The 16,452-nt window shown below is 57.6% G+C and overlaps 2 protein-coding genes across 2 annotated transcripts in view; both read right to left on the reverse strand.

Moving 5' to 3' along the window:
* Positions 1–646: 646 nt before the first annotated feature.
* Positions 647–11,250, reverse strand: ENDOV (endonuclease V). Its single transcript, XM_006886326.1, has 10 exons — positions 11,195–11,250; positions 10,521–10,692; positions 6,572–6,706; positions 6,387–6,426; positions 5,380–5,492; positions 4,830–4,898; positions 4,042–4,170; positions 2,226–2,299; positions 1,140–1,342; positions 647–741 (listed from the first exon to the last, which is right to left on the reverse strand). Exons 1-10 carry the CDS (start codon positions 11,248–11,250, stop codon positions 647–649), a joined length of 1,086 nt encoding a protein of 361 aa, XP_006886388.1.
* Positions 11,251–12,034: 784 nt separating this feature from the next.
* RNF213 (ring finger protein 213) overlaps positions 12,035–16,452 on the reverse strand; it is a 107,094-nt gene continuing 102,676 nt past the window's right edge. The window contains exon 71 of the mRNA XM_006886327.1: positions 12,035–12,358. Within this exon, the coding sequence (XP_006886389.1) occupies positions 12,035–12,358 (324 nt within the window). The remainder of the gene's footprint in view (positions 12,359–16,452) is intronic.

Genomic DNA, 16,452 nt, shown 5'->3' on the forward strand with positions numbered 1-16,452 from the left:
GGTACAGGTGTGCACCCCGACACAGTGCCGAGGGGGAGACCACACTCCTGACACCTGGTACAGGTGTGCACCCCGACACGGTGCCGAGAGGGAGACGCAGACACACGGAGTCATGTCCTGTGATCCATTTCTAGAAAATGTCTAGAGTGGACGGAATGACAGCAAGCACACTGAGGGGGTCAGGGCAGGTGCTGTGTGGACACAGGTGGTGTAGGTGCCTTTAGAGTGAGAAAAGGCGCTGGATGTCAGTGGTCAGACCTGTATGACCCACACTGGCAATGAGACATACACTTTAAGATGGCTAAAAAGGGCGATTTTATCTAAAAAAATAATGCTCCTTCACAGCTCATAGGCTGTCTGAAGCCGCCATCCAGGTTCTGGCCCATTCTTCACTAGGGGTGGGGAATGGAGGGCCTGCTGCCCTCAGCCCCCACAGGGAAAATGTCGTCCATTTCCAGCTAGCCAGCAGTGGTCACCTGTCACCCTGAGCTCTGCAGTTCTTGAGGAAGTCACTGAAGCACTTGTCCCACGGGGTCCACAATCATCCCAGTCCAATGGTTATATGGAGAGCAGGGCCCACAGCTGACGTGGCCATCTCAGTGTCTGGGTGCTGTGGACCTCACCCCTGGTCGCCCTGCACTTCCTGTCAGGGCAGCGTGGAGGCGGCGGCCAGCTCAGGGCCCAGGAAGCGTGGCCCTGCAATGCTGTCCCGAGGAAGGGAGCAGGCCTGGAATCTGAGATCTGTGTGGCCAGGAAGGCGATGGGGTCCCTGCTCTGGCTTCATCCACGGCAGACGTAACATGGTCTTGCAGACCCCACATCTCACTGTCCAGGGCCTCTCAAACTGTGGCCCGTTGGTGGGACTGAGAGACCAGACTGCCCACCTGCTGCAGTGGGACCTCGGAGTCCTCATGGAGTCTGGCTCTCCTTGGCCCCCAGCCTGTGCCCCGCTGTCCCTGCAGGCCTAGGCTGGGGGATCCGTATCCTCTGCAGGTCCTAGGCTGTGACCCGGGGGGGATGGACCCTCAGCTGTGGGCTTTCCTGAGTTTCCGTGGGGGTGCACCTCTGGTACGTGCACCTCCTTGACCCTGTAGGTAAGATAAGAAAGGGGGAGCTCAGCGCCAGTTTGAAGTTCTCACGCTCTGTGGTTCCATGGTACTCATCAGCGACGCGATTAATAACAGGGTGCAGGTCAGAAGGCTGGGGAGACCTGGGGGTGGCGGGCCAGGTGGACCGGAAGGTCGGGGGTAGGTGGACAGGGTGGACCTGGGGGGAGGCCAGGTGAATCTGAAGGTTGAGGGGAGGTGACTCTGTGGACTTGGAGATTGAGAGCCAGTTGTACCTGAAGGGGAGGGGCTAGGTGGGCCTGGAAGTGGGGTGGGATGTTAGGAGGACCTAGAGGTGGGGACTAGGTGGACTGGAAATGGGGGGGGCAGGTGGGCCTGGGGGTTGAGGGGACGTGACTATGTGGACTTGGAGGCTGGGAGCCAGGTGAACCTTGAAAGTGGGGGCTAGATGGACCTGGCGGTCAGAGGGAGGTGACTACGCGGACTTGGAGGTTGAGAGCTAGGTGAACCTTGGAGGTGGGGGTAAGTGGACCTAGAGGTGGGGGACTAGATGGACCTGGAAGTAGGGGGCCCAGGAGGACCTGGAGGTAGGGGATCAGGTGGACCTGGAGGTGGGGGACTAGATGGACCTGGAGGTGGGGGACTAGATGGACCTGGAGGTGGGGGGTCAGGTGGACTTGGGGAGGGAAGGGAGCTGGGTGGGCCTGGAGGTGGAGGGAGGGCTGAGCCTGCAGGTACGGGGCCAGGTGATCGGGAGGTCAGGAGGCGGTGTGCACTTATGCTCCCAGCTCTCAGCTCTGAGGGTGCCCTGGGGACCTGGCTACCCTACAAAGGAGGGCTCCGCAGCCATGACACTTGTCCCACTGCTGGCCAGGAGGGAGGGCTCCATGCCTCAGTTTCCTGATCTGTGAGGCGGGAGTGGGTCCCATCCTACAGCAAGGCTGTTCATTCCCAACTGTGCCGTGTGTGTGAACCCGTCATGTCGCTGTGCCGGGGACTGAGGGCTCGGTACGTCCACAGTGCAAATGAGGAAACTGAGGCAGGAGAGCCAGTGATGTGTCTGTGGGAACAAGGCCAGCAGCCCTCCCACTGGGCACTCACACGGGCTGGAGCAGTCAGCTCTCCTGCCCACTCTCCTGGGCCCACCTACTCGCTTACCTCTCCTGGCCCAGTTTGAGGGGTTCAGGAAGCCCCAAAGTCCTACGAATGTACTCTCGGGAGCGGATGTCAGCCTGGAGAAGGGGTACAGTGAGAAAGGTGGGCAGGGCTGGGGTCCCCTCTCCAAACCCCACCTGCGGGACCTGCTTCTGTCCCCATGCACATCCCTCGGTGCACTCCCACCCCTACTGGCAGGGCAGGCCTCACTGTCCCCCTCAAGGCCCTGAGCCTGTGGAGGAGGGGGTGCTCTGAACTTGTACTCCCCACTGAAGCCTTTCAGAGTGTCTCCTCAGCCCAGCTTCCTGCCCACCTCATGTGAGCCACAAGACCTCTCCCCAGAAGTGTTTCAAAAAGCCGCTCAGATTCTGGCAGGGACTGAACGTGTAGAACATCAGTGAATGAGACCCACACAGGTCTTCCCTTGGATTGGCTCCCCAGGCTCCCCCACCCCCAGCCTGGCCTCAGGGGCCCCAGCGTAAGCTCTGAGGGGCTTAGCTAACCCGTGACTAACAGCACACTGATCCCCAGGCTGCGTCTTGAACTAAGTGCAATCAGAATGCTGCTTGGAGGCAAGGATGAAGCCCTGTCTCACACACTTTGGGCATGTGGTCAGGAAGGGCTGGTCTCTGGGAAAAGACACAGTGCTTGGAAGGTGGAGGGTGAGCGTACGAGGAAAATCCCCAACAACAAGGCTGGCACAGAGTGACTGGAACAAGGGGCTGCAGTGCACCGGGGTGGGGTGGCTCTGGTCAGGGAAGGGCTGCTAGGAGCTGGAGCTGCCCTGACAGTAATCCCCAGGTCACTCTGCCCCAGTCGACAGGGAGGAGGGTGCAGACAGACCTAGCCCAGCCCGTCCTCCCCGGGAGGAGCGCCAGGGTGGCCGGCTGGACAGCAGCGTGGGCCTCCAGCAGCTCCCGTCACTGGCTTCACGTCAGCCAGGCCTCTGAAGGGGACACTGGTTCTTGCCCTGGCTTGGATGCTGGGGCGATTCAAGACAGAGGAGCGAGGCCTAACTGCTGTGCCCAAGTCCAGCAGCTCGGGACGCACAGTGCTGTGTGAGAGCTCCAGGGTCTTCCTGCCGAGTCTTGGGTAGCACAGGCTGGGATCGAGGGGGAAAGACCTCCAGGGCCAGGGCCACCTGTGACAGGCTCCCACGGGGTGAGGTGAGGGAGACGGGGAAGGCAGGGGTGTAAGGCAGGGGAAGCCCCGGGCAGGGACAGGCCAGGCAGGGTGGCGTGGGCGGCTGGCACCAGCATGACTTAGGGACACAGTGGTGTGTGGGCTGCTGCTGCCCCCTGGTGGTCTTTCTGTGCACTGGCAGGCTGTGGGGTTGGATGGGTGTCAGGCTCCAACCTTGGACCCTCGGTCAGGGGACTTCAGGGGACTCCCAGAGGCCTTGAGAGAAGACAGCAGCGGACAGAGCTGCAGCTATGACCCTCTAACTGACCACCACCTGTGCAGAGGTATCCAGGTCACCCCTGCTCTAAGCAGAGCCACACACCTGGCCCCTCCTCCTCAGGCCCCCTCCTCCTGGGGCCCTCCCTCAGGACAGAGCTCTCATCTTCCCAGTCAGCTGGGGCCTGTCCTCAGAGGCCCACCCCGTCCATCAGGGCACTGAGCCTGGTTCACGTGCTGTGCTGGCCTGGCCTGCTGGGCATGGTCAGAGCCTCCTGGGTCTCCAAGGCTGTGCTGAGCGACCAACGCGTCCACCAGACAGTGCGCAGAACTCCCACCTCCCACAGGCTATGCTGAGACAGGATGAGGGGAGCTAAGGGGAGGTCGTGGAGGGGGAGGCCCACTTACTTGTCCAGCTCACCTGGCGCACGGGCTCGGGGATCCGGAACCTGCAGCAGGCTTGGGTCAGGCGCACAGCGGCCTCCAGGCTTATCTTGTGGCCCACGGAGACATAGAGGGGGTTGGTGCTGCGGTCATGACTCTTCAGGGCCTGGGCCGAGGGAGGCAAGGGAGGTCAGGGTGCTGGATCCCCGCCAGCAGGCTGGGGTGGTGGCTGAGCTCGGGGGCAGCACAGGGTCCCCAGGTGGCATGAGTGAACCTGCACTTCCCACAGGAAGGCTCCAGGTTCAAGGGCAGGCAGGCCCTCAGGAGAGGAAGGTCACACACAGCTCACATCTCAGGCCCGATGGCGTGAGGGGTGGAGTCGGCTGCCAGGTCTGCACGTGCACACACACTTATATGCAATCACACATATGTGCAGGCTCACGTGAGCTCTCACACGCATACACGCGTGTACACATGTGGGTGCATGTGTGTACGTGTGACACACACACGTATCTGTGCATACAGGAATTCCTGGTGGTCTAGTGGTAAGGAGCTGTGCGACCAATCCAAAGGAACAAGGTTCGAATCCACCACTTGCCGTACAGGAGGAAGACGGACAGTCTCCTTCCATGCAGTTTACTGTCTCCGAAAACCCCCGGGAGGGTCAGCTATGAATTGGTTCTGATTGGATGGTACACACAACCTCTGTGTATATGCACATGTGCACACAGGAAGAGCCCTCTGTCCGCATTGTCAGTGCCCTCACCGCCTCCTCTGCCTCTGCCAGCCCTCACTGCCTGCTGGTCCGGGCCCTGGGTCACTCACCATTCCCAACACTGTCCCAGAGGCCCCAGTGAGAGGAAACGTGTCTCCTCCGCGCTGCAAGAGTTGAATCTGGAAGGTGGGGAGCGGTATTTGGAGGTAAGGTCTCTTCCTGAGGAATGGGGTTTTCTGAAGCTGGGCCAGCACCTGAGCTCAGCTCTACTCACCCATCCCACAGGTACAGAACCCTGGACCCCGCAAGGCAAGCCTTCCCATGGCTGCCACAGGGGCCTGTCACTGAGCCACACTGGTGGGTCCAGAGGCGACTCCAGGCCAGCGGGCCACAACCTGGGACCACAGAAGCACTTGATGCACACAGACATCTAAAGGCCAGCCCAGCCGTGGGCAGCATCACGGCAGTGATGACAGGGGGACACACACTCTGGGCCCCTCAGGAAGTCCAGGGGAGCTGGGTTGTTCTGGTACCCCCAGGAGTCCGGGGAGTTGGGGTCAAGGGCTCTTGCTTCCCCAGATCAGGAATCCTGGGGTGCAGAGCGCAGGCAGGCAGGGTGGGCACACGGCCCCTGGAGTGGGCGCTCTGGAAGGCTCTCACCTTCTCCTTGTGCAGCTCACTCTTCTCCAGCCCGTCCACCTGTAGGAGCTTCTTGGCCACCCCGACGCAAGGCAGGTCTGTGAGGATGCCGAGGTGACAGGCCACCCCAAAGCCTGCAGGGGGCAGAGGGAAGGAGGGTGAGCCTAGGGGCAGGGAGCAACTGGAGGCGGGCAAAGGCAGGCTCCAAGATCTCCAGCATCTTCAGGTGACCAGAGGTCTGCCACTGAGGGGTGGGATGTGAGTCCCCAGGGTGCCCCACGAGGCTGGCCGAGGACCCGTTCCTCTAAGACCCCACGACTTTCCATGGGTTTGTCTGGCACTGGGCCTCTGCCAGGAGCCTGATTGTGGGGACGCTGGGCTGAGGTGCCAGGCTGATCGTGACCTGTGGGTTTAGGCCACCAGATACGTGTCCACATCAACCTGCATCCACCAGTGTCTGGATTCCAGCTCAGGAAGCAGCCAGGCCCACCCACTCCTGCTAGCTGCAGAGTCCCCCAGCCTGTGTAACCTGGACCCCAAGGCCGGTCCAGGGACTCTAGCAGGCTTGCTTCTTTGGTTAGGATGGCCTATCCCTTGTCCTCTCCTCCCAGACCACAGTCCGGGAGACCACGGGTTCCCAGCACTGGCAGGAACAGACGGACGGGCACTCCTGATCAACACAGATACCAGCCAGACAGCTGAGTGGGCCCCTCCCAGGTGGGGCTCAATTGTGAAGGGAGGCGGCGGCAGTGAAGGCGGTCAGGGAGCGATAGTCAAGGGTATTCTCCTGGACAGGGGTGTGCACAGGTGGGGGACTGATGAAGAAATGGAAGCCTGAGGCGTCTGGACACCAGACACAGGCCCAGGGCGGGGTGTGGGCACCACAGCTGCAGTGGCCCCCAGCTGAGCTGTGAAGTGTCCTGAGGTGGTGGCAGGCGGTCTCCCCCATCTCGCTGTCATGTGAGATGGTTCCCCCATTTTTCCCTCCCATGGCCCCTTCCCCAGCCCTCTCTCAGGGGTAGGATTACCTCGGTGGTGGAGCACCCCATTTCCATCCACGAGAAGAACCTAGAGGGGCCACAGGTAAGGTCACTTCTCAGCCTGGACCACCAGCCTGGGCTGTGGATCATCGGGCAGGAAGGGGCCCTGGTGACAGCGTCTGTGAGGCTGGCGTCCCTCCGCTGGGGGTGGCCTGTCCAGAGGGGGCACCTGCCTGGGGCATGAGGCCTGGCTCCTTGTCCCGCAGCCGCTGCAAGGCCTCGACCAGGAAGGGTGCCTCTCGGAAGGCCAGGAAGCCCGACACGTAGGGCGCCGTCAGGGTCACCATGCGGCACTCCTCGTACATGACCTATCACATCACAGAGGGGTCACCAGTGTCCCTCCTGGGCCCTCCCACCAGCCTCCCAGCTTCTCCTCCCTCTGCAGCCGTGTCTGCCCCACCCCCTCTGCCTTATCCACGAGATGAGACAGGAACGTGGCAGATAAGCCCGCACGCTGGCTAAGAGGGTTCGCTGTGGTGCCCATCCATGCCAGGTGATCACTGCCACGGCCTGCCTCCCCCTTCCTCAGGATGCCCGCTTATAACCAGAGCTGACGCCTGCCCACCGCCATCGTCCCCACCAGCGTCCTACGCCCCCACCGCGCAGTCACCAAGCTGTAGCCACCCTACTGTTAGGAGCAGAGTGCGACCCACAGTGCCCATTGGCCAGCAGTCCTGAACTCTGTCCTCTCCTGTGCCGTACTCATCATCTCTGACCCCGAGCCCTCTGCCGCAGTCACCGCGTCAGTCTTTCCCCATCGAGGGCCTTCCTCTCCTTCACTCATCCTCTACCTTTCCTGCATCATGTCCATTTCCAAGGAACAGCCTCTCCTGGCAACACGCTCAGAGCATGAGATGAAGCATCACATTGGTTGCCTCCAAGGAGCACGCTGGCTGCACGCTCCCCAAGACATGCTTGTTCTCTTGGCATTCCGTGGGAGAAAGACCACGGCACAAAGGCAGCAGAACCGCCCACTGGCTTTCTGAGGCTTTAGGTCTAGAAGGCAGACGAGTGCCTCAACTTTCTCCCTTGGAGAGGCTGCAGGATTCAAACTGCCAACCTTCTGAGCACCCCATGAGTGCGCCTGTTCTTTCCTAAACGCCCTGCCCTGCCTTCTCACCCCCGCCCTCCCCTCTGCAGGTTTCTGCAGGCTGCTCCGGAGGGGAGGCTGCGAGGAAGGAAGTTCAGCAGCTGTGGAGAGAAGGAACTCGGAGGCAGAGGCTATGTCTCCCTGGAGTCTCCACTAGTCCAGAAGGGCAGCCTAGCTTTATGAGAAGGGAACAGCAGTGCCTGAGAGGGGCAGGTGTGGCCTCCAAGCTGGAGAACAGAGTGTCAAGGGACAGACGAAGTGCAGGTGAGGGGGAGGAAGGCGCCTGAGGTTGTAAGCAGGAGAGGAACAAGCGGCTGTCAGGTTAGCGCCCTGTGGGGAGGACAGACCTTGCACGAGCTGGAAGGAGTCAGACATCAAAGATCAAAGGAGAGAGGTGGAGGCCTAGAGGTCAGGGGTCAGCATTCAGGGGCTCTCAGAGCAAGCTGAGGTCAGCCAGAACGCTTGCCCAGCAGAGGGCCGTGGTTCTTCAGGCTGAGAGGAAGCGCAGCCTCCGCAGAGTGGAGAGGGACCCCGACACTGCAGGTGCAGGGTCAGCTCAGTGCCCAGTGTGTGGCTCCAGGACTGATGTCGTCACTGAAGCCCTCACCTCTGCTCCGCATGGAAGCGGGGTCAACACTGTGGACCTGCGGGCATCCCATGGTGACGTGGAGGGCTTCACATCTCACCAGTGACTCACTGCAGAACACAGCACATCTGGCCAGGACCCTCTGGAGGGCCTCTCTCCACAATATCCAGGGTCCACAGGGGGCAGTGAGGACAGGAGACTGAGGTCCCACCATCCAGCATGTCAGGGGACAACTGTGCGCTTGGGGGTGGCTGACCAGCTGGCCCACTCCAGCCACAAGGCAGGTACAAGGGGGGTGAACAAGGAGGGGGCTGCACCTGTCAAGCACAGAGGTTCCATCCTGTGCGAGGGGCCTGAGCCTGGGGTCAGTGGGGCCAGAAGTGGGGCCCCCTTAGGAAGGTGTTTCTAAGGAGCAGGAGGTGCTCCCTGGAGGACACACACTTCCAGTCCTCGGGAAATGGGACAGTTCAGAGCTCAGCACTCCACCTCAGGAAGGCACTGGTGACGAGGCAAAAGACCTTTCGCTGTTTCCTCATGAACTAAGAGACGGGGGGCCCTGGTCCCCGCAGAACTGTCTGTTAGATGCTGGCCAGTCAGGAAAACCTGACACACTTTAAGATGAACAGTACCAGGTGGCTGACAACTGTACACAGCCCTACAGAGAATCAGATAGAGAAAACCAAGACCTGACAGCTGATGTGAAGGCATGGTGGCATGAAAGTCAGGGGTTCGAATCCAGAGGACGGCCAGTCTCCTCCAGCTATTCACAGCCTTGGAAACCCAACGAAAGGTAACCGTGAAGACACCTGGGCGATGGGGCTTGACAGCAGACAAAACGCCAGCCACCCCCACCCAGTTCCCGCCACGGAGAACCGCAACACTTTCCGTAGTGGACAGAACTGCCTCAACCTGATGTCAGGAGGGAAGAAAGACCACCAGGCAGAAATTCCAAACTCAGAAGAGAACTGGAGAAAAAGCAGGACCATAAAAGCGAGAGTAGATGGAAAAAATGGAAAGAAATAAAGATATAACAAGTCAATGAGGAGAGAAATGAGACAAGACAGGAAAGAGAGCAAAGTCAGTAACAGCAGACACTGTGATGGAGAGGGCCAGTCCGTGGAAAAGGACATCATGCTTGGAAAGGCGAAAGGGCAGCGGAGGGCAAGACTCTCAAGGAATAGACACAGTGATTGTAACGGCGGGCTTGGGTATGTCAGAGATGATGAGAATGGCACAAGATAGGGCAGGGTTCAGATCTGTTAGGGTTGTTGGCACCTAACAACATTCCTAGACAAAACTCAGGAGGCAACCTGAAGGCAGTGAGTGACACCACTTAGCGGTCCCTCCCTGCAATCTTAAGTCCCAGTCCTTGAAAAACTCTCCATCAGCCCCAGACAAGCATCCATCTACTTCCTGTTTCTACAGATTGGAATCTGCATTTTCTGTTCACTGCCTGGTGGCTCTGATCAATCAGGCCCGGCTCAGACATCACAAACACTGCACTAGACTCTCGAAGATGCAGGTGCTGCTGGACCCTAGGACTCAGGCACTCTGGCTGGTGCCGGGGTTAGAGGACCAGGCATCTGTGTGAGACGTGACAGGACTGGGGGGTGGTGAAACAGCTTGTGCTGAAGGTCGCAGGGCTTGTGGCTTGTTAAAGGGCACCTTGAACAGGAAGGAGGAGCACAGTGGCCACAGCAGTGGGTGCAGGCCGTGCAACAGCTCTAAGTGTGGTGCTGGATGGAGCTCCGATGGGGCTGGACAAGAACTGAACATCTCATGAGCTGCCAAGAGAACAAGCGCGTCTGTCTTGGCAGACGCTGAGCTCCAAATCACCCTTTAGAAGCAAGGAGGGAAAGACTTTGTTCCTCAGACTCTGGGCACGATATCAGGAAAGGCCAGTCCCTGGAGGAGGATATCACGGCTGGGACAGCAGAGGGCAGTGGGACAGCATCAACGAGATGGACACAGCGAGGGGACCGCAGAGCACAGCAGAGACTGTGTGGGGTGCACAGTCCAGGCAGGGCTCTCTGTTCCACTGTACGCAGGGATGATTTGTGCTGGCCCCGATTGGACAGTCCTAACAACAGATGTCTTTATTGAGAGCTGAAAAGAGCTGCTGACGAGCTGGCTCGCTCGGGTGTCCACGGTGGGAGTCTTTAGGGGGGGGGGGGGCTGCCTGTTCTTTCTCCAACCGCTGACCCTGGGTTACACACTACACCAATGGGGTTGCACGTCACTAGCTGTTTGCCCGTCCTTGTTTATTCCTCCTAACAGCTCTGTGGTTTGGGTGCCACGCTGGTCTTCCCCGAGTTACCAGGGAGGGTGTGGGGGGCATGTGTGCGTGCAGGAGGCAGGCCCGGGGGCTCTCGATCTCCGTCCCTCTCCTCCTTCCCTCCAGTGTTCGCAGCCTTTAAGAAACCCTCCTGACACCGGGCAGGGTTACCTCGAGCTCGGGGTAGCTGAGCACCACCAGGGAGGCGCAGGCGTGGGCACTGTCCCCTTTCACAAAGGACACGTCCACGCCCCCGACCCTCTGCAGCCCCGCGAAGGCCGGGTCCCGCTGCCACGCCTCCGTGTCCCAGTCCGCCACGCGGCCCTTCAGCTGGGCTTGCTCCCTGGGGGTGGGGGACAGGCGTCAGGATGAGCCCCTCGCCCCGATCCTGCCTGCCTCGCTCCCCAACTCTGCAGCCTGGGCGCTGGCCGCCGCCTCCCGTCCAGGGTCCGGCAGCCCTGGGCACGGGGCCCCCGGACGACCTCCCGATTCTCCCCTGCGGGCCCTGGTCTCCCTGTCCTCCCCGATGGTGCAGAGGGCCAAGCGCGGGGCCGGCCGAGAGGCGGGCACGTGGACCTGCTGGTGCCCTGCAGGGCCACGACTGACAGCCCTGGGAGGCCGGAGCGAGCTGGACTCTGGCCGACAGCGTCACTGAGGCGGACTGGCCGGCCGGCAGTGGGCTGTTTTCCGGGAGAGCCCGAAGGCGAGGGGGACCGGCCAGCGGGGTCGGACTACAACCCGGAAAGCTCTGGACTCGGGCGCCTGCCGCTCGTACACCGGCCACTACGAGGCCGCGGGGCTACGAGGTCTGAGGTCCGGGTCTGACGTCCTTCGGACTCTATTACCGTGTCCAGAGCGCTAAGGTCTCCGCGGGCGGCAACTCGGCCCCCGGACGGGCCATGGCGCAGCCCCGGGCGCCACTTCCGGAACGCCACTTCCGGCGTCGCGGCGCGCAGGAGCGGGACTTCCGGCGTCGCCTCGCGCAGGCGCGGGGCCGCCCTCGTTGCCATGGCGGCGCACGGCGTCGCTGCTATGGCGGCCATGACCGCCAGGGGTCGCCCCGGTGCGTCGGGCCTCCCGGCCGGGTCCGCGCTCGTCCGCCTGTCGGCGCCGCCGTCCGAGGGCTTCGCGCGCGGCCTCGTCCCCCGGCCGCCCCGCCGTCGACGACAGAAGCCGCAGGCCCCGGGTCCCGCCGCCCGTGCGCTGGTGCGTCGGAAGCGGGTGCGCGTCGCGGGGACCCGCCGGGGCTGCATGTCCTCCGGGCCGCCGGCAACGAGGTGCTGAACTAGAGACGAATGAGTGACGGGCAGGCTGAGCCCGAGACACTGGCTTTAGAACAGGGTCGCCGCCCCGCCAGGCGCAGCCTTTGCGGGACCAAGTCGTTCTGCTGGTGAAGCAGACGGGACACACCAGCGGCTCCGCGGAAGAAAGGCCTGGCTGTCAGGCACCGCGGAAGAAAGGCCTGGCTGTCGGGCACCGCGGAAGAAAGGCCTGGCTGTTGGGCTCCGTGGAAGAAAGGCCTGGCTGTCAGGCTCCGCGGAAGAAAGGCCTGGCTGTCGGGCACCGCGGAAGAAAGGCCTGGCTGTCTGCTTCGGACACATTGCAGCCCCAAAGCCCCATGAATCCGTTCTGCTCCACACACGAGGATCCTCCCTCGATTTCCAAAGACGTGGCAGGGCCTGGGGTTACACCCCAGCCGGACATACAGGCCCTCGGGCCTCGCAGCTGGGCAGCTGGCCACTGAGGGCACCCTGGTCAGGGTCCAGGTGGGCAGGGAGCACCAGCCGCTCAGAACCCTCGCTCTCTGTGTCCTGGGCAGGGTTCCAGAGGCAGGCGCTGTCCAGCAGCTGTGCCTGCACTGTGACCAGGGCTGAGGCCATGTCAAGGGACACACGGTGAAGAGTGCTGTTTGGGACGGCCCTGGCGTGTGTATGAGGGCCTGGTGCTGCCGTAGCTGCACCAAGACCAAAAGGGGGTGCTTCAGGGACAGGCAGCGCTTTCTCACCGTCCTGGAGGCCCAAGGGCAGGATCAGAATGATCAGCCTCCCTGGCCCGTGTCCTCCAAGCACGATCACCCTGCGGGCTTCAACTCCAGCCTCCCTGGCCCGTGTCCCCCCAGCCTGGCGTCTGAGTCCTGTGCCGGCTCTTTCTGGAGCTCAGAAGTACCAGGGTTTAGATCTAGCTGTCCAGGACCAGCCTGGCTAACAGAACAAGGAAAGGCGTTCCCAGCCAGGGATGTGGGATTAGACTCTGCCTCAGTGGACGTAGAGGGCTGTGACCCTAGCAGCTTCTGCTACTGGTAGATGCGGACAGGGCCACCAGTGCTCACAGTGTCCCGTCAGCGACACATGTCCGTCTTGCACAGCTGGTGACATTCTCATGATCCACGGTCTCAAGCCCGTTGTTCCAGTCACCGAGTCCATCTCGTATAGGGGCCTTTGCCTTTCTCCTTCTCATTGACCTTACTCTTTTCCAGACATGAGGTCATTTTCTGAGGACTAAGCCCTCCTGACAGCATGACCGCAGTATGTAAGGTGACTAATCACCAACCTCCCTTTTAAGGCACACCCTGGTTGCACTTTGTCCAAAACAGATTTGTTTATTCTTTGGGCAACCCGTGATGATTTCAGTACTTGTCACCACTACCTATCAAAGGCGTTGCTTCTTCCTCAGTTTTACTCTTTGTTCAACTTCCACAATATTCTACTGTTGTTGTGCACTGTCTAGTTGGAACCAGCCCATAGCAGACCCTCTCGTGGGTTTTCCAAGGCAGTTAACGACACAGGGGGAGATTGTCTATCCTTCTCCTGCGCAGCGGCTGGTGGATTCAAACCACGTGCCTTTGGAATTATGGCAGATTCTCCGCAAGGCAATCAAGTCATAAAAGTATGCAGATAACAGTGTCTGTGTAAATCTCAGGAGGCAAGTACACAGAACCAGGACTGGAGCTGCGGTTCAAAGCAGGCTTCACAGAGCGTCTGACAGTGGTGGGGCTGTGGTAGAGGGGCAAGGTTTCCTTGAGAAAAGGAGGGCAGATGCTTGTGAGAGGTCAGTGCACGCACGCGTGCGCGCGCGCGCACACACACACACACACACACACACACACACACTCTCACACCTCCATACACACTTTATGTATGACTGTGTATCAGACGTTTGTTGTCGCTGTAATGTACCATTGATAAGAGTCAGAACTGACCCTCCAGGGTGTTTTCAAATCACATGTGAGGAGACTGCCCATCTTTCTCCCACAGAGCAGCGAGTGGATTTGAACTGGATATGCTTGCATTGACAGCACAACATCTTACCACTAAGCCACCGGAGCTCATGTATCTCTATCTATACATAGATATGCAGAGCTCTGGTGGCCTGATCTGATTTAGGGGTTGTCCCAGAGGCAGGTGATTTGAAAAACATCTAAAATGTCTTCCCCCCATTATTGCTCATTTTAATCCTCCCCCCAGTTCTCCCCATAGTGCACCCCTTGTTCCAAATTGTTGTCACATGTAATGCATAATCATGTATTCTTTCGGACAGTTCTCCTCATCGGATCTAAGGACCTGTTCATTACCCACTCTTTTCCCATTCTCTCCCTAACTAGCCCCCCAGCCCATGTCTAACATGTTTCATAACAGCAGTGTTATGCAGTATTTATCCTTTGTTACTGAGATAATTTCACTTGGCATAATGTCCTCCAAGTTCCACCATGTTGTATGTTTTATGAGCCCCTTATCTTTCATTGCTGCATAATATTCCATTGTGTGGACATACCATAGTTTTTCTATCCATTTGTTTGTTGATAGGCACTTGCATGGCTTCCATCTCTTTGCTATCATGAATAACACAGCAATAAACATAGGTGTGTACACATATGTTTGAGTTGTGGCTCTGGTTTCTTTAGAGTATATTCCAAGTAGTGGAATTTTTGGATCAAGTGGTATTTCTATTACTAACTTTTGGAGAAAGCGCCACACTGCCTTCCATAGTGATTGTACCATATTCCCACCAGCAGTGAATAAGGGTTCCAGTTTCTCTACAGCCTCGCCAGCATTTGCTGTTTGCTGCTCTGTTGAACTTTACTGTTGTTCCTGGGCTGAGATGATATCTCATAGTTGTTTTGATTTGCTTCTCTCTGAGAGCTGGGATTTGGAACATGTCCATGTGTTTATTTGCCTCCTCAATGTCTTCTTTGGTGAAGTGTCTATTCAATACTCTATGCCCATTTTATGACTGGTTTGTTTACCTTTTTCTTGTTGAGATGCTGGAGTATTCTATAAATTTTAGATGTAAGTCCCTTATCAGATATGTCATTGCATAATATTTTCCCCCCAGTGTGTGGCTTCCCTTTTTACCCTGTTGGAAAAGTTTTTGGATGTGCATAGGGATTTGATTCTTAGACGGTCCCATTCATCTATTTTATTCTCTCCTGGTTGTGATTTACAGTCTCTGAAAACCTGCTGGAGGGTCAGCTATGAGTCAGTTGTGACTTGACAGCAATGAGTTGTTGTTGTTGTTGGGGTGTGTGTGCATATATAAAACATTATCTTATTTCCCACTTCAATACAAAGGGATTTTATAAGTGGAGAAACTGAAGCTTTAAGAGGTCGTGTAGTTGGTCCAGGTTCATACCGATGGAAAGCGAGAGAGCCAGGACTCACACTCAGCTGTCTGGCCACAGCTGGGGCAGAGGCCCAGGATTTGGCAGTTGGGAGCCATTCACAGGCCTGTGGGTCCCGAGGGAAGTTGATCACCACACATTGCAATTCGGAGTGCACTCTCCTTTGCTGTCCTTCTCCCTTCCTGGATGCTTCCTCCAGAACATTTCCACCAGAAACCCAGACCATCCCAAAGAGCCTTGTGGGTGTCTCAGGAAAGACGCTTGGCCCCAAGGAGAAGGATTCTTTAGCAGCAAAATGTAGGTTTATTAAAATCGCTAAGACAATGATAGTAAAAATGTACTCTTACCAAGTGCTAGACTAGTATATTTGTGAATAAGCAAAACAATGCTTGATATGACAAGGCTCTGAAAAACATATAAAACAAAATATGGAAATTGAAATTCTTCATAAAATCAGGGGGTAACATTCACCACTACCCCCCAAAAGTTAATAATTTAAAAAAAAATCCTAAGACAAAAACACTTCACAGCAAGAGATTGCCATTTGGCTGCCGCCTGGTAAGGTGTGGCAGTGGGAAAGTGCCAGCACAGCACCTGATGCCATAGGGCGGCGAGCTGGCACCTGATGGCTTGGCCCCTCCTTGGAAGTATCAGCGGGTCCTGAGTGCAAGCGGAAGAATCAAACAAGACCTCCACCACCGGTCAGCCGCCCAGGATGCAGATGTCTGCGGGGGATGGGCTCAAAATTAAGCCACCGCACATTATGCAAGCAGGCACTGGCATCATGAGTGACCCACTCTCGCCTTTATAAGTACCATCCCTGGGCTGGTGGTTCCCTCAGCGGTGCTTAAGGTCCCTAGTTACATTGCCCAGAAGCATTTTGTGTTCTTACGGCTCTCACCCAACGGCCCAATCTTAAATTGGTTCAATGATTAGAGCTCATTTAGGAAGCTCAGAGCCTCTCACCTTTTCCCTTTCATAGGGGAGGTCCCTCCCTTTCAGATATAAGTAACTTCTTAATAAATCTATCATTACTATCTTACCCTCAAAAAAGAAAAGAGAAAGTTCATTAAGGACATTTGCCATAATCTGTAAACAATTTCTGTCTTAATGTTGGCGCAGGTGGGTGGGGGCTATATGGAGGAGTTAGTTCAGAGATGTCTTAAGTAGCAAAGCAGATTTGGAAAAAAATACGCTTAACAAAAGCCAAGGCTAATTGACTTTTCCTGTTTTTAGAAACTAAGCTAGTTTTGTACCTTTTTGGAGTCTTAGTCATTGGCTGAGAATGAAGGAGCAAATATTTGTGCACTTGAAAATCTAGGTCAAGTCTGCATGTATATTTGGCATAATGTCATTTTTAATTAAAAATGACCCGTAGGAATGCAAGAACCATATCTCTGATCCAAGTTCCACTAATGAACTTGAAGAATTTCAGAATCCCAGAGTTGGAAGGCACACTGGCCACCAATCCAGTTCCTTGTGCTC

This window comes from Elephantulus edwardii, unplaced genomic scaffold, assembly GCF_000299155.1.
Source record: "Elephantulus edwardii isolate Elephantulus edwardi_28Jun2011 unplaced genomic scaffold, EleEdw1.0 scaffold00048, whole genome shotgun sequence".
Taxonomy (NCBI): Eukaryota; Metazoa; Chordata; class Mammalia; order Macroscelidea; family Macroscelididae; genus Elephantulus; species Elephantulus edwardii.